The 25,874-nt window shown below is 40.2% G+C and overlaps 1 protein-coding gene across 1 annotated transcript; it reads left to right on the top strand.

Annotated features, from left to right (window-relative positions):
• The first annotated feature begins 1,668 nt into the window (after positions 1-1,668).
• Positions 1,669-24,881, top strand: AFG3L2 (AFG3 like matrix AAA peptidase subunit 2). The gene is made up of 17 exons (XM_050306662.1): positions 1,669-1,827; positions 6,234-6,333; positions 6,816-6,884; positions 7,551-7,666; positions 8,574-8,726; positions 10,930-11,004; positions 12,391-12,512; positions 13,690-13,963; positions 14,537-14,674; positions 16,842-16,995; positions 17,593-17,700; positions 17,849-17,974; positions 19,025-19,135; positions 19,570-19,685; positions 20,667-20,867; positions 22,472-22,666; positions 23,898-24,881. The coding sequence occupies exons 1-17, from the start codon at positions 1,705-1,707 to the stop codon at positions 24,138-24,140; spliced, it is 2,424 nt and encodes an 807-aa protein (XP_050162619.1). The 5' UTR covers positions 1,669-1,704; the 3' UTR covers positions 24,141-24,881.
• The last annotated feature ends 993 nt before the right edge of the window (positions 24,882-25,874 follow it).

Raw genomic sequence — 25,874 nt, 5'->3', positions numbered from 1 at the left:
AAACCTTTACATAACAAAGGGCACAAAGACCGGTGGCAGGAAGCCAGGTGAATGGACACTGGGAGACACCCCGGGAGGAAGAGAGAGACTTTCGGGCTGCTTGGACTGTGAGGGGGTAAAAGCCCAGGGGTCCAACCCTTTGTTGGGGGTCCGTCCTCAGATGCACCAGCTCGGGTTGTTTCTGTGTTACTGTACCATGAATAACTTGCTTTATGGAACTAGACACCTGAGACTCTGCTGAGGGAAGCCTGGGGTCTAACCGGTAAGGAAACCTGGTCTGACGGGATGGGAGTGGAATGTGTGGGGAATCAAGCGGGGCAGCCGTGGGCTCACTGAAGCCGCCAGCTGTGAAAGGGCTCAGTCCCACCAGTAAAAGCGGCGTTGGGAGTGTGACCGCCAGAAAGTGTCCTGAACGGTCCGACTGGGATGTTTCCTCAGCAGTGATGACGCCAAACACCCGAGTTCACCTGGAGGACTTTGCACAGAGTAATTCTACAGCGAACACGTCAATACGAAATGCCCTACATAGCGAGGGAAAAAACAGGACACAAGTTTTTTTACTTGCCATCACCAGGAAGCTGTCACAGGGTAAACCGGTCCCAGCAGCGGGGGAACCCGCCTTGCTGAGCGGCGCCAGCTGGGCTGGGCTGGGCCGGGCCGGGCCCTGCCACGTCATCCCTGCCCTTGACTCAGCAAAAGGATCTGGACAAGCTGGATAGATGGGCTGAGGCCAACGGCACGAGGTTCAACAAGGCCAAGTGTCGGGTCCTACACTTTGGCCACAATAACCCCAGGCAGAACTGCAGGCTGGGGGCAGAGTGTTTGGAAAGTGGGCCATTGGAAAAGGACCTGGGAGTGCTGGTAGAGAGCAGCTGAGCATGAGCCAGCAGCGTGCCCAGGTGGCCAGGGAGGCCAAGGGCATCCTGGCCTGTATCAGAAATAGTGTGACCAGCAGGACAAGGTAAGCGATTGCCCCCCTGTGCTCATCATTGGTGAGGCTATGCCTCAAATACTGTGTTCAGTTCTGGGTCCCTCAGTTCTGGAAGGACACCGAGGTGCTGAAGCAGGTCTAGAGAAGGGCAAGGGCAGCGAAGCTGGTGAAGATTCTGGAGCACAAGTCCTATGAGGAGGGGCTGAGGGAGCTGGGCTTGTTTAGGCTCAGGTGGTAGTATCACTCTACAACTACATGGAAGGAGGTCGTAGCCAGGTGGGAATCGGTCTCTTCTCCGAGTCAACCAGCGACAGGATGAGAGGACATAGCCTCAAGCTGCACCAGGGGAGGTCAAGGTTGGACATAAGAAAGAATTTCTTCACAGAAGGACTGGCGGGTCACTGGAATGGGCTGCCCAGGGAGGCGGTAGAGCCGTTATCCCTGGAGTTGTTTAAGGAGGGGCTGTACGTGGCACTTAGTGCCATAGTCTCGTTGACGTGGTGGTGTTCGGTCACAGATTGGACTCCCAGATCTCGGAGCTCTTTCCCCCGTCACTGTCACCGACTCCGCTCCGAGGGCCGGCCCAGCCCCGGGGGGCGGGGCTCGGGCTGGTGACGTCGACGGGCGTATCCACACTGACGTATCACTCGCCCCGCCCTGAAGGGCGTGGCCTCCCCGCGGGGGCGTGGCTCGGGGGCGCCCTTCGGCCGCGGCGGAAGTGTCGGTGCGGCGCGGTGACGTCAGGCGCGCGTCCCGGCGGTGAGGAGGCGGCCATGGCGCACCGGTACCTGCTGCTGGCGGGGCGCGGCCGCCGCCGGGGGCTGCCCGCGGGCCCGCCGCTCCAGCTGCTCTGCGGGAGGGGCCTGATGGGCACCGCGCGGCCCTGCCTGGCGCAGGTGAGCAGCGAGCGCGGGGTGTGGGGTGGGAGGAGGGGGAGGGCCGCGGTTGCCGTGGCGGCGGCAGCGGGCGGCCCTGGAGCGGGGAGAGGCGGCCCGGCGCTGGGGGTACGCGGGGCACCGCGGGCTCCTGGGTCCTCTTGCCGAAGGAAGACGAGGCGGCACCCCAGAGCTGCTGCATCCCTCCGGTATTCGCAGGATCACAGAGTGTTAGGAGTTGGAAGGGACCTTAAAGATCATCTCATTCCAACCTCTCCCTATAGTGGGCAGGGACATCTCCCACTAGACCAGGTTGCTCAGAGCCCCATCCAGGATGGCCTTGAATACTGGCAGGTTTGGGGCATCCACAACTTCTCTGGGCAACCTGTTCCAGTATCTCCCCACTCTCACAGTACAGAATTTGTTCCTAATATCTAACCTAAATTTCCCCTTTTTCGGTTTGTACCCATTACTCCTTGTCCTGTCACTACAGTTCCTGATGAAGAGCCCTTCTCCAGGCTCCCTGTAGGCCCCCTTCAGATACTGGAATATTGCTATGAGATCTCCACGCAACCTCCTCTTTTCCAGGCTGAACAGCCCCAACTCTCTCAGCCTGCCTTCTCAGGGAAGGGTTCCCACTTCCCAGCTGCTGTGTCCCACCGAACTCAAAAGTTTCTCCATTGCTTTCTCAGGGTGATGATTCGTGTTAGGTGGGTTTGTGGCTGTGTGAGAGACTGAAATGTTGAAGGTTAATGACTCTGAGTGGTTTGTTTGGGTTGTCACTGTGTTGGAAAAGAAGAGGCTAACATATTGGAGGAATGACAGGCCTGTGCTGCTGCCCGGGGAAAAGGGAGGTGCTTAATTCCTGCATCTTCCAATGGCATCTTGGGAGGGTTGCTTTGTTTTCCCATAGAGTGGCGGACAGTCAGGCCTTTGTAGGTGTGGAGGTTATCTCCAGGGTAGTGGTATCTGTGAGGGGACTGCACAGAAGGGTGTTAATGACATAGTCCCCAGTACAAATGTGTGCTTCAGTTTTAATGCTGAATTTGTAGTTTTGTTTGGTCAGAGCTGAATATCATTACAGCAATAAATGAAACACTCTAAACAGTGCTGATAATCTCACAGGAAGCTAATTCTTGTTTCTCTCAATAAAATGTAATGGGTTTTTATTTGGAATGGAATTTAGGAAGGCGACTTTGTATTAATACTGGCATCTGGCTGTGTTTGTTAGCAGCAAAACAAGGAACTTCGTTTTCATAAAAGCTATTACCTTTTAATTGATCTTTCTTTTAAAAAAATTAGTAACTTGGAATCATAAGATCTTAGAAAGGCTTGGGTTGGAGGGGACCTTAAAGATCATCTAGTCCCAAGCCCTCTGCCCCGGGCAGGGATGCCACTCCCTAGACCAGATTGCTCAGAGCCCCATCCAACCTGGCCTTGAACAGTTTCAGGGATGGGGCATCCACAGCTTCTCTGAGCAGCCTGTTCCAGTGCTTCACCACCCTCTGATTAAAGAATTTCTTCCTAGCATCTAATCTAAGTCTCTACTCTTTTAGTTTAAAAACATTCCCCCTTTTCCTATCACTGCCTGCCCTTGTAAAAAGTAACTTGCATTAAGTTGAATTTCTTTACCAGGTTTTTGTTGTGTTCCCTCCCCCAGGTATGCTTTTACGTAATATTTTGGTGGCCGTTAGATAATTAAGACTCTTAGCTTAATTTTACTTTTATTTAGAACTTGTTTATGGATAAGAAAAATATAGAAAGGGGTTTTTTTGCTTTATATGCCATGACAGTTTTTACCTCTGACTGAGAGAAGCTGGGCAGAGTTTCCCAGTAGACAGTCTGAAATGGCATCCAGTCCAAATGTGCTGTGTTTGCTTTCCCTTTGATGTTTAGGCAGTGGATATTCTTACGTCAGCTAAGCTTGCTGTGGCATTCCCGCTGCCAGACAACCCACAGACAGGCCCTGTATCAGGATCAGTTTTTGTGGTGATGATTTACAGAGTTTCTTGAGTACCTCCAGTGAGCGGGACTCCAGAACCTCTCTGGGCTCTGTTCCAGTGCTCAGTCACTCGCACAGTAAAGAAGTTCTTACTCATGATCAAGTGGAACTTCCCGTGCATCAGTTCCTTGTTGCCTCTTGTTCTATTGCTTGACACTGCCAAGAAGAGCCTGGCTCCATCCTCTTGGCACCCTCCCCTCAGATACTTACAACAGACATTAACGAGGTCCCTTCTTAGACATCTCTTCTGGAGGCAGTCAGGTGACTTACTGAATATGCCATGAAATCTGTTGTTCCCTTTTCTCACACAGCAACTTCAAAGCGCCCAGCTCTCTGCATATTAACTTGACAGGTGACTGCACATTTATTCATGGAATTTAGGAACTACAGAGACAATCCAGCTACAAGCCAGTCCCGTTATTCAGGTCTTCCCCAAAGCTCCATTTGCTTACCCTTCTCTCTCCTTCACTGAAGCTATAACTTAATGCTGTAGTAAACCCATGCTGGTCTAGCTGAGCCAGGCAGTTGGGGTTGGCTTACTTAAACTTTTTTTCTAAACATGAGCAGTTTATTTATTTTAGTTGGAGTAAAGTTTTCTCTTTACAAATGAAAAGTACTCTGAGTCTGCAGAAGAATTAACTCCCCAGTTTTTGGGTGTTGTAGGAGACTGACTTAGAAGAAAAGCCAGTATTACTAGATGTTTCTTTGAGCTTCATCTGTTGCTGCAACATTCACTGCCTGTCTGTCTTTGAACTACAGATGGTCTGTGGCAAGCTGTTTTTATTTTATTGTGAACCTGGATGCCTACCATTGTCCTAAAGCCTCTTGCAGGAGCTCAGATGCAATTGCCGGTGTTGGAGGTCATAGTGTATTGAATCTAGCAGCTGTTCTCTACGTGAGGTGCTCTCCAGACTATCTGCACTCTATCTGCTTTTCACAATCAGTAAAATTTCCTCTTGGATTTTCGGTACCAGATTTTATTCAGAGACATGCAGTGGCACAAAATTAACGTCGTGATCAAGCAGCCCGAGAATTCTTAGCTCAGTCTACAGCAAAAGCAAGCAATAAGAACGTTTTGGTATTCCTCTTGGTTCCAGCAGGTGGAACTACGTGGCTGCTTGAAATAAGTCTCGTGTACTTCAACATTTGATAACCGGTGGAGGGGGAAGCTCCCAGACAGAAGACTTCAGGAGGGTTAGCATTCAGTTAATGGTACATCTGTATTCCTAGTGCAGTTTTAGCATGCAGTCTAGCATTCTACAGGTTTCTTTAATATGCAAAAAGCGGTTTTGTTTACAACCCTTGTACCTTGACTATAACATTGAGCTTTCCTTTACGGATGTAGTCCCATAGGTGTTAGTCCTAGATGGATGTTTGCTGTCTTGCAAGGATACTTTGAGTCATGTTTTCAGGACCTGTTTTTCAGTTGGTGGTGTTTGTTTCTTGCATTTTTGTGTTTCTCTGGCTCTTAAGGTGAATAGCCTCTAGTCAAAAAGAACAGAAGGATACTGAGTGCCTTTATAGGGTGGAAGAGAATGGAGGCAGAAAGAAAGTCTGTGGGGAAATCTTGGCATGCATAATATTTTGTTTCTTAGAATTGTTGGGAAACCTTATGAAGGGGACAAGTTGGTATTTTATTTAAAATATGTCCTTGAAGAAATCAAGTATGATTTCTCTTTGATAAAATTGCAGTTTACTCTGGTTTTAAGTAGTCATTTATGATACCAAAAGTTTCTTAAGAACTAGTAAGTTTCTTTAAATTTCTCTGTTCATACTTAAATGATGAATAACAGTAAACAATTAGCCTTAGAACAAGGCTTGGGTTTGTTGTGTTTTTATAACTGGATGTTTACCTACTCAGGGCTTTAAGTCTTCTTTTTGAACTGAAATTCCTCCTCTGTGTTGATTTCTTGTCTGCCACATCCCTTTCTTTTGGATTCAAGCAGATCTTTCATATTCAGAAGTTTAAAGTTCTTAACTATTTGAAAAAATATGCAATTCTTTAACTAAACATGTTCAGTACTGTGTGGTTCATGCTTGTACAGTCACAGTGTTGCACTTAAGTGTCATTCAGCTGGTATTATGAAATATTTCCCACAGAATCAATGTGTATTTAATGTTCACAGCTTGTAGTGTTTCCTGCTCCATTTTTCTCTTTTAATAAAGAGGAGTTTATTTGTATGCAAGATGAAATTCTGTTCTTAACAATGAGAATAAAAATTTATTTGCTGTAGAAATTACTCATTTGATTAACTCTTCTTTTTCCATTGTCTTGCACTCTGGCCCACAGCAGTTACAGTGAAGGCGTTTGTAGAGGTCCAGTTGTAAAGTATGCTCTGACTAGCTGCAGTTAAAGACTACTAGAAAGCTTGAAGGTTTCTGTGGCACCTTCTTTGTTGCTTTATGTTCCTTTTTCATCTTTCAGCTCTGTGAAAAAGTTACCCCTGGAGTCACTGCTGACAGAAGTACTATCTTGGCAAGTGTAATCGCTGCTTGCAGAAGGCTTTTCTCTCAACCTCCCAAAGGTGATTATAGCTTTGATCAGTGAAATGAAGCAGACTGCATTCCTTGCTGAGGACTGCACTTGTGTGCTGTTCAGGTTTATTGTCTGTGGGGATGTAAGTTCTTCTACTAACCAGCCATTAGTCTTAAGATGGAACATTGATTTATGGAATTTTTAGGAGCTATTAAAGAATAACTGGTTTGTTTAACTTCATGCTATGCAATGCAATTTTCTGTTGAACTAAACTTGTCTGTCTCTGGTTAAAAAAGTAGCTTTACTTTAGGTTATTAAATACATGTGATATTTTCTTGTCAACAGTAGTAAATTTTATTTCTGGAGACCTGGTAGAGCTTTCAACAAAAAGACAGGAACAAAGCTATTTTTGCAGTCTATATATTGATAGCTTCTTTGCTGTTGTATACATTCAGGTTGTGAGTACTGAAATGTGGTGACAGAATTGTGAAATAAAGAGCAATTATGAGCTCCTTAACTCTTTCTTAATAGGATTTGAAAAATATTTTCCCAATGGGAAGAAACCTAATGGAACTAAAGGTGCACCTGCAGAAACAAAAGGTACAAAAAGCTGCTTGACTTCAGTTCTTTGTGGAGTGTGTATTCATTAAATTAGATTTTGGCATAACAATTGTGATTTGGGGTTTTGGGCTTTTTCTTTATTTTTCAGGGAGGACATTTCTTTACTAGACTTGTTTAAAAGTGCTGATTGATATGTTTTTATTATAAATGATACAAAAGCAAAATAAATATCTTCTGGAATAGCATTTATTTTCTCTTATGCTTCAGTTGGAATGCTGCCCTTAAATTCTTGTTTTACTGTTTCCTATCAGTTGACATTAGCCATGCATTCAGAAACTCTGTTTGTGTGTAACTCTCAGGTTTTTCCAGCTAAATTACCCGTATTGTTGTATGGAATAGCCAGAATTGTCACTCTGGGTGAGGATCCAGAACAACTCTTCAGTTCTGGGTGCCCAAGTGCCATCAGTTAATAGACCTCTGTTCTGGTCATAATTGTATGAGACAGATGTCTGTCTGCCACTTGATGGACTATCTATTTGCTTTTCTGTGGAAAATGCTGTTTCTCACATCATCTAATTGTTGTAGTGTTGCATATTAGTACATTTTTCAGAACAACTCCCTAATTTTAAAATTAACAAAAAATAGTGTGAGATTCATATAAGATGTAAAGATTTTTTTTTTGTTATGTTTCTCTTTTTTTGTTAGAAACAAAGCAGGCTAGTGCCCGACAGCCTAGTGGGAGTAGTAGTGGAGGAGGTGGCAGTGGTGGAAAAAAAGGTGGCAAGAAAGAAGACACTAACTGGTGGACCAGATTACAGAAGGTTTTCACTTTCAAATATCTTTATGTTACTGTCTTATCTCCATGAAATAACCTTGCAGGTTTTTTGCTTTTTAAGGTCATATTCTGATTGCCTAAATCTTCCTTAAGCCTCCTGTGCCTAGCATTTCATGGCACCTGCCTTTAGGTGGCTCCCTACTCGTGCCTTTGATAAATTACTGTTCTGTGTATGACTCCAGAGGCATCTGTGTCTGGTTCAGGAATGTTAATGGAATTTCAAACTATGTGAGTGTGGTTGCTAGTAGTCAGTATTCTTATAGAGGAGCCCCAGGCCTTTAAAGGCTTTATTTTTTGTTTGAGAATGTCAATTTGTAAAACTTTCTGACCACACAATGCTAGTTAAATGTAGTTTGCTCTTACCTGTTCAGACCTTAATGGAGTACTTATATGAGTTTCTTTCTGAAATTTACTGCCATTAGCTGATGATAGAGTCTGGCAACACAGGGATATAAAAATATTTTTCTGATTTTACTTGGGGCACATAATATTTTTCCCCCTTCTTGGGTTTTTCCTGTTAGTTTTTTCCCTTTTTTTTTTTTTTTTTTTCTTTCAGTATTGCATGTAGTCCTGGAGGGCAAGGGTAATTGGTTTAGATTGGAGGCATAAAGGTCATGTGGATAGATGGCAATTTTTTTTCTGAAAATGGAACTTCACAGATCAAAACTGTTCAACTACTATTTGTAAAACACTTAAAGATTTTCTACTGGTGTTGTAATTCCTCAGTTGTATCTAAAGTGTGTTCATACAACAAAGTAGACCATAGTTTGACATTCTCTGTGGCAACTTAGAGGGCAGGGAATAGAAGCCATAAAGAGACACTAGAACTTGTTTGTTACCTACTTACTGTATTACAGACTCTAAAACTTTTTTTTTCCCTCTCCATTTCCTAGGGTGACATTCCATGGGATGTCAGGGAGTTTCGGATGTATGTAGTGGGAAGTTCTTTTTTTTGGACAATGGTTGTATACTACTTCTTCTTCAGGGTCCCTGGGAGAGAAATCACCTGGAAAGACTTTGTCAACAACTACCTTTCTAAAGGAGTGGTGAGTAGTGAGGGGAATCAATGCAAAAAAGTGTACTGGAAATGCTCATTTCTGCCTCCCCACTTACACTTTTGTTCATGTGTCTGTGGAGTGAGAACTGGCTCAAGAGTAGCTTTTGAGGGAGAAAGGAATTAGCTTTTATTTTAATCAGTTCCTTGATCTGATGTTCTGGATGGATGTGTGGAGATTGATGTAATTTCAAGGGAGGAGAGGGAAATGCAGCTCAGGACAAAATTTCTTTGTTGGGGAGCTCATGTGGATGCTGGTTTGAAGGGGCAGTGTAGCCACACTCTCTCAGGGTATTGTTTTGTAGTACAGGTAAGCTGACCTAATGGCTTAAGCAGGCATACCAACTGCCTTTGGAAGAATCTCACTCCTAACCTTAAGCATTTCCATGAGTCCGTCCCTCTGAAGGAAAAGGTTTTCTGCTTCTTTCATGCCTGAAATCAGTTCCTTGGGGAATCTGAGAAGCAGCATTGTGAACAGAAAGGTGAGGGTGTGGATTGGAAGAATCCCTTCAAGGACAGTAAATTGGCGTCCCTTCAAGGGCAGTAAATTAGCCTAACTGTTGTAAAATAACCTCCTCTCTTTGTTTTCTGCTCTCTTATTTCTTCTTACCTGGAACCACTGCTGGAGCAATCAATTTTATCATCGGTGTCCTACCTCTCTGTAGAACTTGGCACCTTTCCACACTTGGAGTAATAGGTTGGTGATGCCCTGAAGCTCAGGAGATCGCATCTTACACAGGCTTTTTCCACTTCAGGAGCCACTAGTCCTTTGCTCTATTCCCTCCCAGCTTGTAGCTTCACCTACAGGTTAGGAAGGCATTGGCTTGCTTCCTCCTTCCTCTAGGTTTCAGAGCTGGGATTTTCTGTTAACAGCATGCTTCCTACCCCTCCATTACTTTGGTAAACTGCTAAGCAGGGGGTTTCTTACCTTTCTTCATCTTACTGATCTCTCCAGAACTGCTCTGTGTGCTTCTCCCCTTCTGCCTAGACTGTGTCTTACAGTCAGTCCTGTTCTTAATTGATGATTATGTGTCCATCTTGTGAAAAAAAAAACTTACTGATTGCATTTGTTGTGAAGCAGTGGGACCCTTAGCTCAGTAAAAAGATTAGTTCAGCTGATAGAGTGAACAAAGCCTGAAGCCCTGTTGCAGAAAAGCATTGTAAAAGTAGGCTGTTGCACAAAACCAAGTTTCTTCTGTCTTTGTAAGATGTAGGCTGGGTGTTCAGATATACTAAATATGTAGCTATCGAATGCTCTTGGTTGCCATAGTGGTGGGGAGAAACCACACTACTGGTGTTATGAGCATTTCAAAACAAAGATGTTCAGGTAGTGTTGCATGAAGTCAGGTTAGTTCCATCTGCAGTGACTTCTTAGCTCATGTTTTGCTTTAATTCTACCAGAAATGGCCACACATAGCAAGTTCAGGGAACAATCTTACTCACCTGTGTGCAACTCAGGCCCAAATTCTAGAACCATTGCTAATTTTAAATGCTTTAAATATGCTAAAGCCAATTATTTTATGGAAAGAAAAAGTGGAAAAGTCTTAGTTGTCTTCTGAAGAGACTCCTGTCAAATTCAAGAAACTAACCATTTGAGGAGACTTCTAAAAAAGAGCTTTATAGTATATATGTGCAAAGCTATGGTTTTGGATTTGGGTTTAGTTTATATGGTGTCTGTTACCTCAGCTAAATACTTCTTTATCTAACTGATGTTAATTGTGTTTAGTATGGTAGCACAGGATGTCTTTTAAACTGGGGTAAACAGTTGCAAGAGCAAAGTTAAACCTTCCTTCATTCTGTTCAGCTTCGTCTGTTTTGGAAGTTACTGTAGGAGTTTGGAGTCATATAACTTACTGCTTTTGGTGTGTGACTACTGAAATAGTTAAGTATTGTTCAACTATTTCACTGTAACTGATTTTTGCTGAGGCATGCACTGGTTTTTTTCCTTGACAAAAAGGTGTGAGGTCAGTCTCTCAATCTAAATTCTAATGTGCCCGTATTCATTTCTTCCTGATTACATACATGATTCCTAATGGCAAACTGTAGATTGTGGAACCATCCTGATGTACAAGATTAGTTTTATTCTCCTTACTGGAAAACAGGAAGATTTGCTTATGGTATCTGTAGTTGTTAGCTGTGATGGAAGTGCAGTGACCGTGAGCTCTTCACACAAGTTTTGTTCTTTCCTGCTACAGGTGGACAGACTTGAAGTGGTGAACAAGCGCTTTGTTAGAGTCATCTTTGTTCCTGGAAAGTCTCCTCATGAATGGGTAAACGCTTTTAGTACATATACATGAGACACTAGAAACAGCAAAGCAATCTTTTTAGGTAAAGTTTGATATGAAAAGCTTGGTCTGGAGCATTAAATAGTATCTCAATCTGTTTTCTGCCTTTTTGTGTCATTATACTACATTGTGTGTTTTTACTTCACTGTACCAGTTGTTTTGCCATGGATACCTTGAAACTATGGCAACGAGTTCCTTTCCAGCACCATGCTCTTAATACAGACATGGAAACAAGGAAAAGTGAGAAACTGCTGAAGGTTCTGTAGTTTTAGCTGCTGTTTTCCATGTGCTGAAGAAAATCCCAGACTTAACTGTGCATACTTTTCGATCTTTTCTGTTCCAGACTGTTTCTAACCAGTTATTTGAGAAAACAAAGAGAAATGTTTAATTTTGTCTCCAAAGTACTTATTTCAGGGAGTTACTTTTCTAGTAGCTCTTTTCCTAGTGAGGGTTAAACTAATGCAGGCAAAAATTCTCCAAAGAATAATACCCAGTGGCAGGGACCTATTAAAAGTAAATAAATAAATATCTGATACACAAAGTGGAAAATTTAGAAGCAGCATCAGAGAAGGTTATCAGGTTATCTAGGTGGTGGAGGTTTCTTACCTGATTTCCTGAAATAAGGTCTGCAAGTCCCTCCATGGATAAAGTGAAATCTGCAGTAGTTACTTAATCAGTGGGTTTCAGTGTGGCTTATTAGTACACTTACTCTTTAGCCCACATACCACCAGTTGCCTTAGTTTCTCAATCACTTACTACTCAGAACTACTCTGTTTTTAATTTTTCAATATTAAGGTAAGTAGGGGAAAATCGGGCAGGTCATGGTGCAGAAGGGGAGATTTCTTGAAAAACCGAGCAACACTGTTTGAAAGTAATGTCTAGATTTCTTTTTTTTCTGGTGTATGATAAATTTCATGCTGTTTTTCTGTGAAGACAGCATACTTTAAAGCCAATATGGACTCTGAAAGTAGAGAATTGCTTTTCTTAATCAGAAGGGCTGAGACCTTCAGGTGAAACAATAAGTTGTATGACTGCTGTGTTTCGAGGTTCAGCGCTCTGTATTATTCTGACTGTATAGCTCCCTTCTGTTTGTTCTGGAGAAAATGCCTGGATTTCTGTTTGTTTGAAGTGCCCCAAAACTATCAGGTGTTGTGATTTCTGTAGAAGTAATGAAATGCAGTGTATTCAGGTTGGTAGGCTTTAGATTTGTTGTGGGCTTCTTGGACCAGTTACACATTTGACCAGGCAGCTTAAACTTGGTCTGAATCTGGTCTGATAACTTGTTGTCTATGTGTTAGAAGTTGGCTTTGTAATGAAGCTGGAATAAGGTAGGGCACTTTGTGGTGATCTCTGCTTTTTTTCTCCTCGCAGTACGTCTGGTTTAATATCGGTAGTGTGGACACTTTCGAACGGAATCTTGAAACTGTGCAGCAAGATCTGGGAATAGAAGTGGAGAACAGATTGCCTGTAGTCTACTCAACAGAGAGTGATGGGTAAGAAGTCACTTTAAAAGAGTCTCTGATAAAAGAGTCTCTGATGGTTGTGTTTACAATAGAGTAGGTTTGTAATACACGTGCCCTAAGCTTCTCTGGGTGGTGGTATTATCAGAGTAACAATCAGCTTGGGTTTATTTTTGAGTGTTAACTGTAAGAGAAGCTGTTCAGTACTTCGTCTATGAAGAAATCCATATCCTCCTACTCTAAATATAGCTCCTTATTACGTAAATGTTTGTTTACTATTACTCCTTTCTTCACTTAAGCCCTTCCTCCCGGTAACTTGTACTAGGGCGAGAGTCAGCCAGGCACGGCATTAGAGCTCCAGAGGTGGCACTCACGTAGATTTTTTTTTCCTCTTTATCTCAGAAATGTGGGTTATCCATAAAGCTTAGAAATTCTGTGCTCACTTACGATTGTGCTTCTTTTCCCCATTTTGTTTTTGCTTAGTGTTGATAGAACCTCTTGTGAGCTGTTTGTGGAAGCTGTTCCTTTCCACAGAAAAATCTGTGCAGTGCTCAGACACTGTGATAATGAGGACTGTGTTAGGAATTTTGGCTTGTACAGAGCTGTGCTAGAAAGCTGGAGGGCAGACAGTGAAAGATAATGGGCAATGAGTAATAAAAAACACCAACAACAAAACCCCAACAAATCAGAAGCCCCCAGAAACTCTGTAGCCTTGAAAAGGAAAATGGAGACATAGAAAGAAGAAGAAAATGTAAAAAAAATTGAGAAAGACGTAAGGGAAGAAGAGCAAGTATGTGTTTTAGAGAGAAATTTCTGGTTGAAGTTGTAGCATACGCTGATTATATGCAACCTAATATACAACTTATTTTGAGAATATAACCAATTGCATAACTAGTCCTGTGAATTTACCTTTGCAAAAATGAGATACTTCTGTTTATTAGGTAATGCAGTTTTTCTCTGTAAAACTCATCAATATCACTTCATGTGCTTGGTTTAAAAACAATCAATAATCAATATAACAGTTTGTTCTCTATTTTATTTTGTTTACTTTCCAGAGTGAACAACCCTGCAGAAATAAAAATATTAGCAGTTAATCAAGTATTGGTCCTGAATGTGTTTGTTTATGGTGGAACCAACATCTTTTACGTGTTATATGCAGTAATGGAGTTTTGTGATATATGTGTTTTTCTTTTGTTTTTTTCCTCCACAGGTCATTTCTCCTGAGTTTGCTGCCTACAATCCTGATTATTGGTTCTTTGCTGTACACATTAAGAAGAGGTCCCGCAGGCTTAGGTCGGGGAGGACGTGGAATGGGAGGACTTTTCAGTGTTGGTGAAACCACAGCCAAAGTTCTTAAGGATGAAATAGACGTTAAATTCAAAGATGTAGCTGGCTGTGAGGAGGCCAAATTAGAGATAATGGAGTTTGTTAACTTTCTGAAAAATCCTAAACAATATGAGGATCTGGGAGCAAAAATTCCAAAGGTAAGGGATTGTTGACTTAGCAGATGAAGACTTTATTGTTTCGGTAGTCCTTGGTATTCTAAATTGTACTAGGATTGTTTACATATGCAATGCTTTCCAGCTTCTTTCTTGTCACAGTCAGAAAAGAAATAAATAGGCATTAAGTGCCAGCAGTGGTGCCAGAACTGTGATACCAGCAGACTTGTCTTGTGGAATACTTTATCTGTTCACATGAATCAGAAATGATATGTCACATACATGTGTAGCATCATTCTTGCATATATTGTTACAGAATTGCCTTTCGGCTCTGCTGGCATGGGAGCCCACCTGATGACAAACTTTATTTTTTTTTTTGTTAGTATGTCAGTCAAAGAAAACTCTGTTCCTGTAAATCTAGGGCTGGCAATATTGCATCTGTTTCTTTTCTTTTGCTTTTTAAATGAGGTATTAATCTTCAGTTTATTTCCTTGCATAATTTTGACTGTGGTGGAAGAAAAGTGGACTCGACATTGTAACATGTAGATTTTAAGAAAGATGTTTCATAGGCTTAAGGTTGTTTTGTTCATGAGGAAAACACACCCATTTCTCTTGCAGGGGGCAATTCTGACAGGTCCTCCAGGTACTGGGAAAACACTTCTAGCTAAAGCTACAGCTGGAGAAGCTAATGTACCATTTATCACAGTCAATGGCTCAGAGTTCTTGGAGATGTTTGTTGGTGTGGGTCCAGCTCGAGTAAGTCTTTGGCCTTGCTCTTTTCTTTCGGTAGTGGTTGTTGAAAGGATGTTGTCAAGTTTGGGAGACAAACTGTTTGATTACAGCTGAAGTTCTTTCTTCTATGTAGAGTACTTACAAGTGATGCCAGATGCTTGTCTAAACACAACAATCATAGAAATACCTTTCATAAAAGGAACTAATGCAGTTTGGTATCTGGTTGCAGGCCATTAAGGATTTAGGTCTTCTCAGAAGCGTAAGAACACAGAACAGAACTCTGCAAGCTCTGCTCTGAAGTAAACTTACTAGCTGGGTCAGAAATACGTAGCTCATTTAGCTACTGCTATGGGAATGCCTCCTCCTGCTCTCAATCATTCCTGTTTCTTTGAAGGGCTTCATTCTCTTTGTAGTTTCCAACTCTTAGCTATAAAGAGTTGTCTAGAACACACCTAAAATTTCTGGTTGAAATAGGAGTCCAAGAGTCATGGAATTAATGATGGATTTCTGGAGATCAGGTGATTTAAATAACAAAATATATCTGTCTAATACTTTTTGTGCACTCTTGCTTTAGCTCTCTTAAAGTAGCTCATTAAAAACATGTTAAATGGTATAAACAAGTTACTGATAATATTTTACCATAATAAAAATTTGGGAAAATATTAGGTATCCTAAAATGATAGTGATACTCAGACTACACTGACCTTAGTTGTAAATACATAACTGATATGTCCCAAAGCAAAGTGACTTAAACTTTTGTACTGGTCTGTGCAGATGATTATCAGCTTTACTCCCCAGTGAAATCATTTGGCACAACTTTGGCTGTGAATTGAGGTTTCAACACAGTTGATGATTTCTGATACCTGTGGAAGACAACACGAGAAAGTATTTTAGTTTCAGTTCCTATTAATTGATCATTTTTAAATTGGGATGTGCTAGAATTAAAACTGCTTACACAGCCTTGGTTCCTTTGAGGTTTTTTTAGTGTGTATGCATTATGGAAACTTGTAGTTCTGTTCCTTCTGAAAAATAGTTGTGTATTTCTGGATTTCCATCTCTTTCCAATGAGAAGATAGTTCACTTTGAGCATCTAACACTTTTTCCTGGTTTATCATGTTCCTTCATTGTACTTTTTTCAAAAAATCTGATTGACTTGACATAGTAGAGTGTACTGTCTAAAATTTGCATCTCTTAAATCTGCTGTACATTGTTTCTCATCAGAGAAGCCTTCTCTAATTGCCTCACTAATGTATAAAGTAGTAAAGCTCTGAGGTACATATAATTCTCAATCAGGTCAAAATTCTTCCATAATTTTTCGTTTCCTGTTTGCTCCAGTTTGATTCCTCAGTTGTTGATCTGATGACTCACTGAACTGGTTTTAATTAAGTCCTTCTGATATATTTGCAAGCAGAGCAGCATTGCATCTTGCATCTAAAAGTCAGTCCCATTATGCTGAAACTACAGCAGTAGAATTTGATAGGTAATATCTTACTTAGAATCTGAAAGTCTACAAAAAATTTTCAGCTATTTACTCATGTCTCGCCCATTTTTTCCAGTATTTCTAGAAATAAATTTAACTTCCAAATAGACATTTGGAGGTGAATTAAGTTTTTTTTTTTAGCCCACGTAGGGGAGAGGCAAGAGGGCTAAAAGTCAATATTTATAAAAGCATGTTGTTAAAGTACAGTGGTAATGGGTTGTAAGTAAGCCCTCAGTTAGAGCTACACGTAGGAGCTGCATCACCCTGTTCCAAGTACAGAAACAAGACTTTATTTCCTCTGTATAAACAATGACTGTGTGATAGCATTCCTGTCCTGTTTGTAACACTGTGAGTTAAAGAAGAGCTTAAAAGAGAAATCTTACTTTAAATCTCTGAAGTTTGGAGGCTTTTATTGCCGAAGATGTATTTCAGTTATGCAGGAGAAGTCATTTTTTAAGACTTCTAAGTTGATTGATGTTCTCAGTTTATGGACTGGGAAAGGATCGGCAGCCAGTGGGCCTTCACATTAGTGATTCCTGCTGAGCAGCAGCTACAGTGTAACTTATCATTGCCTTGGTTGCTGGCTGGAGTCTTGGGAATGGTACTGGATTATAAGGATCCTGTTACTGATGTGCCTCTTCTCTTCCTACCAACGCCCCAGCTCGAAATTGTTACAAATCAATCTGATGCACGCTCTGTTCTTCTATTAAGGTTAGAGACTTATTTGCTCTGGCTCGTAAAAATGCCCCGTGCATTCTCTTCATTGATGAAATAGATGCTGTAGGAAGAAAGAGAGGAAGGGGCAACTTTGGGGGACAAAGTGAACAAGAGAACACACTCAATCAGCTTTTGGTAGAAATGGATGGTAAGTATTTAATGTCTAATATTACATTATAACAACAGGTATATGGGCAAGAACTAATATGCTTGTTCAGACCTGTTAACCAAGATTTGGATTCTAGCCTAAATCCAAATTGTCTCTGTTTCCTTGCTTCCTAAAATGAAGAATGGTGATTCATCTTGCTGCAGCCTGGTGTTTTACTAAAATTCATTCAGAAAAAAAAAAAAAGAACCCTTGTTCTGCATCTTCTAACTCTTTGTCATAGTTGAACAGGCCAAAAAATTCTTCTCATGAGGTCAGTCTGTCTGTGAAAAAACACAGCTAGCCATGCTGGTTCTGCAATTTCCTGAGCAGTTAATCTATTATTGTATTTTGAAGATAAAGCAGGATTTGATATAGTACTTCACAAAGCAGAGCCCAAGGCCATTTTCTTGCTTGTTATGAAAAGCGAGACAATGCTGCAATAAATAGATATATTTTCAGCTCTAAGACCATTTGTTCAAACTTCTTACATGACCCTGTAAAGTGGATAGTCTTTATATTACTGGTTTGTTTGTGGTTTTTTTACTCATGGAAATTATATTTACACAGATTTTTCTCTCTATTACATTTCTTCAACAGGATTTAATACAACCACAAATGTAGTAATTTTGGCAGGTACTAACAGGCCAGATATTTTAGACCCTGCTCTAATGAGACCAGGACGCTTTGACAGGCAGATTTACATTGGTAAGTTTTAGCTGCATGGCTGTATCCTTCTGTGTTTGTGGAATACCACTGAAGTCACTGCAGCTTTTTATATAAGTAACTTCCTTGCACACATTCAATTTGAATATATATATGTGAAAAGTAAAGTCATATGTCTTTTATCTTAAAGGGCCCCCAGATATAAAAGGAAGAGCATCCATTTTCAAAGTTCACCTCAGACCTCTGAAGTTAGACAGTATCTTAAATAAAGATAACCTAGCAAGAAAGCTCGCATCACTAACACCTGGGTTTTCTGGTAAGTAGCTCCTAATGTTGCTATTATTCTCAATTTACCAGTTAGTCTGTAGATATTTTATTTCCCTACTACTTCTGGGTTTCTTTCACCTGATCTTCTGGATGGCATTCTATTTCATTGCATTTACTGGTACAGTGTGAAATTTTTTTTGCCTGTTTGAGCAAGAAGGAGATTTCTGAGGGTCTTAAGTTTTTCTGCTTCAATCAGGGTGATTTACCTCATGCAGTTTCTTCTGTCTTCAGTAAAAGCAGTCGAGAGGTTTCTCACTGCTGTCACTCATGTGTGTTCTTCCTTTGTTTGTCCTTTGATTTGTTTGTTGCATTCTTGAAAAGTGTAGAGAAGAGCTGTTTTTGTGGAATTTGTGTGCATATTCTGTAAGGCAGTTTCTGTTTCTGGATGTAAAAACTGCTCCCTGCAAACGTACTGTAACCTTGTGTTGAGTTAGGAATGGGTGTGAGGACTTTTAGTACTGGCTTGTAATGTAATCAATTTAAAATTTGAGTTGACCACTAGTTGAATTTTTCACTGTTTTCCTGGTCTATATAAAACTGGCTTTCTGAGATTTGATTGTCAGTGTTTCTGGCAGTGATGATGTTGAAACTAAGTTATCTCAGTAACGTTACTGTAAATAGTGTTAACAAGGGGCTGGCCTGAAACCACTAATGTGAAGGTATATCCTCTAGAGATATGCCAATAGCTGAGCTATCCTGAATTCATATGTAGGAAATTTATGCAGCTAAATATATGCTAGTTTAAGTATAGTCTTTTGCAGACAGAAAATGAAGGTAGAATATATCAAACAAGTACTCTGCTGGTAATGAACTCTATTTTCTGGCTGTCTACCTGTGAGAAAAATCCTAAAGCTTATAACCATAGTATGTGTATTTAAATATCTCTTGAATAATTAAGCTGTTTCAGAGGACATTATGTTTATTTTTCAAGCTCTGTCAGAATTTATGGCAAACCAGTTATAGGAAAGGTTATCTTTTATGCTAAACTCAGAGAAAATTGTTGAAAATTATCAGTAATTCATGCTTTCTCTGCTTTTAGGTGCTGACATTGCTAATGTTTGTAATGAAGCTGCTTTAATTGCTGCAAGACATCTCTCAGATGCTATAAACCAAAAGCATTTTGAGCAAGCAATTGAAAGAGTTATTGGAGGTAGGTGAATCAAAAAAAGTATCCTGTATAGAGGAAGGAGTACAAAGAGAAATTTCATCAGGACACTTTTCTAATTTCTTCAAAATGGCAAGAGAAAAAGCTGTTTGGATTTAGGGATGCTTTTAACTGCTGCTATCCTGAAATAGTCTAGAAAACTACTTGATTTTTTAAGTGCAAATGTTTTATTTAAATGTTTGAATATTCTTAAGAACTTACTTTGAAACTAGAAAGTCTAATCAGGGACAATGTTACAGTGAAACCTGGAAGATGTAAATTTCTAAACCTTGCGAGTTTGGGGTGGGATTTTTTTAAATTTTTTTCAGTATATCGTATACATGGTCTCTAATTATTGTTCACCATCTTTCTAAATGAGGTAAAGAATTTCAGAGGAGAAAGGTGTGTCTGAAACTATTAATCAAATTTATTTTATAAAGGTTTGGAAAAGAAAACTCAAGTACTCCAACCAGAAGAGAAAAAGACAGTGGCATATCACGAGGCAGGGCATGCAGTTGCAGGGTGGTTTTTGGAACATGCTGACCCACTCTTAAAGGTAAGGAAAGTAATTTGAACCGGTAGCACAGACTTTTCTTTTTCTTTTGTAGGGTTTTTTTTTCCCCTAATGTTGAGAGGGTATTAAAATATATGGTCTCACAAAAGGTATCGTGTGTCAGTTCTAGGGTATACTTTTTTTGGTTCATTTCTTTTAACTTTCTTAACTGTTTTCTGACTTGGCTGTTACACAATATGTAGTATAAATGTCCTTGGAAAGTGAGAGACCTGATCCTCCCATGAGGAGGAACCTCCCATGAGGAGGATCTGCCTGCCTTAGAGATGCTTTTTCTCTAAGGCTTTCACTCTAGATCAGTGGGTTTAAGTTAGTCTTACCAGGTTACATAGGTATACTTCAGGAATATAACTACAAAAATTATCATTTGAAGGCTGGATTTTAGTTTTATTTTGGGGTTTGTTTTTGGATGCACAGCTTGACAAATTGAACATAAAGGAAAAATCACCCCAATCTCCCAAACTTGCTTTAACATTCATAGTTTTGCGTAGCTGGGTTTTAAATCTCATCTGAAGCTTAAAATTAATCTTGTACAATTTACTGCTGGAAGGAAAAGCATTATTCAGTGTGGAAATTCCTTCAGCTGTTCAGAATGCTAGAGATGGAGAAATGCTGTTCTGTTCTGTCTGATACATAATATGCAGTGCCCAATATGTAACTCTCAAGGAATGGTGTATTTTAATTAAAGTATTTTTAAAATCCCATGCACTTTTTAGAAAAGATATTACAGTGGTCTTACCTTTCTTTTCCAGATATTCTAGTAGTTGTTATCCCAGTTTAGAGCTAGCCAGGGCTTTTAAGGATAAAACACAATGGGGGCAAAACTGTAAATGGAAATAATGTCTGAATTAAACCTCCAGGGTGAGTATGGTGTAGGCTGTGGTACGAAAAATCAAGCCCAACTGAAGAATGCTTTACGTTTTCTAACACTGTTTAGTTCTAGCAGTCTGTTAATTTTGATTGTAGGTATCTATTATCCCACGTGGTAAAGGACTGGGTTACGCTCAGTATTTACCCAAAGAACAGTATCTTTATACCAAAGAGCAGCTACTTGACAGAATGTGCATGACTCTGGGAGGACGTGTATCTGAGCAAATCTTCTTTGGAAGAATAACAACTGGTGCCCAGGACGACTTGAAGAAGGTGACCCAGAGTGCATATGCTCAGGTATGGGCTTAAGTAAGACTTTTTTTTTTTTGCTGTACTGTTTTCTTTATTTACTACCTACCAGTAATATTTTGATATGATATAATTTGATCAGGTATGTCCCTCAAAAGCCTAGTTTCAGAAAATATTAGATGAATAAACATTAGGCTGAGGACTGAAGTATTTTATTTCAGTCTTACCACAGCAGTCCATGCATTAGGCTTTGATTATTGTCCTACATCTGCCCACAGGCACATACAGGTTGCAGTTGGATTCAAATACAGGTGGAAATTATATACTTTTAAAATGGAGTTTAGTGCTCAGATTTTATCATTTCATCCTATGTTTTACAATTGCCCAGTTTGACACTTAAAATCCAGAAAACCTTGTATTAAAGCACTGTTTGCTGTCAGTTAAGGCTATGGAAGTTAAGACATCAGTTTGTGTTTGTATCATACTAACTAATGTAGATGAGTAATTTGAAATCTTATCAATGCAGTGACTCACCTAAGTGTAGCTGTGTGCTACACACGGCTGCATTATTACATTTCCTGCATCAGCACAAAAGATGTTATCTTGTAAGACACTCACAAGGTGAGCAATTGACATTTTGGAGTATGCTTCTCTTCCCTTGCACACTTATCCCCAACCTCCAAATCCCACCTGCTTCCTGGTCTCTGGCTGCTTGTTACCCCAGTTCTGGAAGTAAATGTGCACTGATGTCCTGTTAATTTTATGGGATCTTCAGTGACTCTTGTTCAATTTTATTGAAATTGAAAAATTTTTTTAAATAAAAAAAAAAGTTTAAGTGTAGACTTTTGTTCATGTTAACATAAAAAAAAAGTATTGAACTTCTCTTAAGGACGCAGATTAAGATCTCTTTGAATTCTGAATGTTCTTTATCATACCTATATTGATCTTGCTAGGCTGAGAAGTGCTGCTTTAGTAACCATCAAATTGATAGCAGCCATGGAGTGAATAAATAAATAGCAGTTTGAACTTGCTTCTGCCTTTGCTGGAGCAAAATGCAATTTAAAACATCCCTATTTGGCAACTGAACAAGTCAATATTCAGTAATGAGTCAAGCAAGATAAGAGTCATTTTCCCCTTTGTAGAGGAGTGTCTTGGGATAAAATACAGCATATGACTTTTGTACATGATAGGACAAAAGCTTAAAGACCCTCTACTTTAGTACTTAAGTCAACTGATCTTTATGAGTGAGTGGAATATGCTAAACTTCAGAAGTATTTTCAATTTGAATAATGCTTATACTTCTGGTAAAAGAAAAAAGAGTTTTACTGATTAATGAAGGCTGAAGTGTTTCTAGTGTAGTATCTTAGTATGTAAACAGCAAAGCACTTTGTATGCCACTAGTAACCACCTTGAAATGGTGATATTTGTGTCTTTCAATTTAATCAATAAAAAGAAATAAGTAAAAGACAAGTAAGGTACATTAACTTAGGTAGACTTGAGTTTTCAGAGAAGGGTTGGTTTTAGAGGATTGGGTCATACCAGAAAGACTTTGTCCTTTCAGTTTTATTCACCATATTTTACATCAATATACCCTGAAATCTTACTGTCTCCACTTTGTTTGTTTGATTTTTTTTTTCTTTTTTTTTCTTCAGATTGTTCAGTTTGGTATGAATGAAAAAGTAGGGCAGATTTCCTTTGACCTCCCTCGCCAAGGAGACATGGTATTAGAGAAACCTTACAGCGAGGCAACTGCCAGGTTGATAGATGAAGAGGTGCGGTCACTAATTAACATTGCATATGAAAGAACATTAAATCTCCTTACTGAGAAGAAAGCAGAAGTGGAGAAGGTGAGCATTACAGTATTTTTAGCCACTGGGTTCCAGCTAGTAAGCCAAAACCTGAATTGATCCGAGTCGGATTTAAAATAGTGACTATGAAAGTATATGAGGAAGTTTGCTCAAAAACCAATCAATGTAATCGTGAGAGTGTGCCACAAGACACAGGCAAATAGAAACCTCCATTTGTGTTGAAACACCTCTGAGCTTCTCACAAACACCATTTATGTGGTCAGTATTCATTTGGAAAGTTGGAGGAAAGAGTCTGTCTACTAAAGAAGGGTTTAGTAGATGCGCTAGACAAATATGAAAGACTTACTGACAAGAAGATGAGTTTATATGGGTTCTGTAAATGGTGGTGTAGTAGGTCACCATCCCCAAAAAAGATCACTGAACATGGTTTGTGCTGAACAATGGACTTGCTGATCCAAGAACATTGAAAACTACCCTGGCAGAGTATTGTGCACATTGGTATTTTATGGTGCTCTTTAGCTTGTACATAACAGCAGCCCGATTGAACTGTCCTGGTTGATCAGAAGGGAAGGCTTGTTTTGGTCTATAGCTTAATGTCTTGCATCAGGAGCCTTTTGGCAGCGGCAACAATTGTTCTGAAGCAACAATAGCAGCAACTGTGGCCCATAGGGAGGGCGCTTTTCAGATTTGTCAAAATAAGATTTTAAAAAAAGGTATTTTAGCTACCTAAATGCTCATGGGGGGAAAAAAATGTCATATTTGGTGAACTCTGAACAACCTGGTTTTTCTATCAAAATTAATCAGTGCCAAATTTGGTCCCAAACTGCCCTAAATTCTTCCAAATAGGACAGTCAGCTTAGGTATTTGAGGTCCCTTGGTCTGTCCTGCTTGGAGAAGAGGAGACAGAGGGGAGACCTCATTGCAGTCTACAACTTTGAGAGGAAGAATAAGGGCAGATACTGATCACTTCTCTGTGGTGACCAGTGACAGGACCTGAGGGAATGGCCTGAAGCTCTGTCAGGGGAGGTTTAGGCTGGATATTCAAAAGAGATTCTTTACCCAGAGGGTAGTTGGGCACTGGAACAGGCTCCCCAGCAGGGTCACGGCACCAAGCCTGACAGAGTTCAAGAAGTGTTTGGATAATACTCTCAGGCACATGGTGTGACTCTTGAGGATGGTCCTGGGGTTGGACACGATGATCATTGTGGGTCCCTTCCAACTCAGCATGTTCTGTGATTCTTCTGTCTGATGTAAGTTGTTGTTATCCCAGGTTGCCCTGCGACTACTGGAGAAGGAAGTGCTCGATAAAAGCGACATGGTAGACTTGCTTGGCCCAAGACCATTTGCAGAAAAGTCTACTTACGAAGAATTTGTTGAAGGTACGGGCAGTTTGGACGAGGATACTTCACTACCAGAAGGCCTTAAAGACTGGAACAAAGAGCGTGAAAAAGAGAAAGAGGAGGCAACAGATGAACAGGTTGCTAGGCAGATCAGAGGAGGGACGCCATTTTAACTGTGAGATGTGTGCTGATGTTGATTTGCACTCTGGAAGAGAAACAAACTCACCTAGTTTGTTCAAAACAAAGAAATATTTATTCAACCAAACTGTATTATGAATGAGTGGAAGAGTGATCTCTTGTGATAAAGATGTTCTGCTTCGATGTACGTATGCAAGATCATCAGTTCACTGGTAAAAGGTGATCATCTTTCATTTGCCAGCTGAAGAAGCATACATTGGATTTGAGCTGCAACAGAATGCCAGAACTGAGCCTCTCAAACTTTGAAACAGTTCGGATTCATGCACAAACTTTGTGGCACTGGTCTCTCTTTTTTTTAAAATGTATGTAAGATTACAAAAATCAAAGGGTTTTTTGATTATTTATCTAAACTATACCTGTATGTGACCTGTTTCAAAAAAAATATAACAGAATCATACAAAATGCATTATTGAATGTGAAAGTCTGGTCTTACAAAGTACTAGCTTTGCAAAACTATCTGACTCTTTCCCCCTCACCTCATTTTGATTTTAGAAAGAGTTTATCTACTGAGAACTGCCATGTAAGTTGACACTGAAACTGGACAGTTGCTTAAAGATCTTAAAATGTATTCATGGTTCAGTGTCCTAAATTAAACTCAGTTTGGCTCCTGCAGTTTTACTAGTCAGTTTTTTACAGAGTTCTGTAAAATATTGAACATATGAATGTGTCGTGTAAATACAGTTTGAGTCAATAAAAACAGTACTTTTCTGAACAAAGCTTACCCTTTTTTTTTTTTTTTGCTAATTTCTTGGTATAGAATTCAGACCAGTGCAAAACTTTCTTAAATTAGAGGTAACAGGGTTGTGCTCAAAAATGCCAAAAACAGCAGCCAAACCCAAAGGTTGTCAGAGTTTCATATTGGTTTGCTGCTTCTGGTTGTCTGCTGTGTGCTAAGGATTCATTAGTGGGAGAATTCAGGTGTTCAAAAATTAAGGACCCATCTCCCCATCCCAGCAGAAGATAGGGAAGTGTGGTTGGGGGTTTAAGTGGGGAAGGAAAATGAACCAAGCTTTTCTGCTGGACTAGAACTCTTCTAAGGCTTACAAGTCAGAGGGCACGTTAAGGAGATAATTACTGATTGATTCCATCTGTATGTTGCAACATAATAGAAAGCAGTAGGAGGACAAAGTCTGAAAGATCAGAGCCTTTGCTCAAGTTATTTGAAGTAAATTGTTTATGGAAATGATTCTTTTGGATTTTCTTTTCCTTCATGATGAAGCTTTTTCCATCTCTGATGTAGCCTGGCTTTACAGAGAAGAGGAGCAAGGTAAACAGCAAATATAGCAATCTGGGGCATATTTACTGTGCATTTTTAGTTGCTAAACACATCTCTTCATCCCTACTGAGTTTGTTGTAGAATGAAGGAGAAACAGGAAAGCAGTCTGAAAAAAACTAAACTTCATTTCCTTAATTATTGGAGTCAAAGTTTAGAATGATTTATTGCAATAGTTGTTTTATAAAAAACCTTGCAGACATGGTAAAGCAGTGACTGATTTTCTGTTTGAGTGCTCTAGGTTGTATCTTACATGTATTCTGTGTTAGTGCCTTGTTTGTTCTATTCTCCCTCCCTCAATTTAGCTGAACACTTCTTGTTTGGTATAGGCAGTTTGTACCCAGTGCTGAGGACTAGCTGTGCTTACACAGTAAAGGCCAGAATTCTGCATCTCTTCATTCCTTGCTAAATAAAACCAACAGAAAACACAACAACC

The sequence above is a fragment of the Myiozetetes cayanensis genome, unplaced genomic scaffold, assembly GCF_022539395.1.
Source record: "Myiozetetes cayanensis isolate MyiCay16 unplaced genomic scaffold, myiCay2020 scf1, whole genome shotgun sequence".
Classification (NCBI taxonomy): Eukaryota; Metazoa; Chordata; class Aves; order Passeriformes; family Tyrannidae; genus Myiozetetes; species Myiozetetes cayanensis.
The sequence above is the reverse complement of the archived record's forward strand: the minus strand, read 5'-3'. Positions and strand labels throughout refer to the sequence as shown.

Excerpts from the sequence above, each read along its gene's own strand:
- AFG3L2 (XM_050306662.1), top strand. The coding sequence starts at position 1,705 with ATGGCGCACCGGTACCTGCTGCTGGCGGGGCGCGGCCGCCGCCGGGGG. Across the intron at positions 11,005-12,390 it reads GAAAGTCTCCTCATGAATGG|TACGTCTGGTTTAATATCGG; the intron begins GTAAACGCTTTT and ends TTCTCCTCGCAG. Across the intron at positions 16,996-17,592 it reads GCTTTTGGTAGAAATGGATG|GATTTAATACAACCACAAAT; the intron begins GTAAGTATTTAA and ends TTTCTTCAACAG.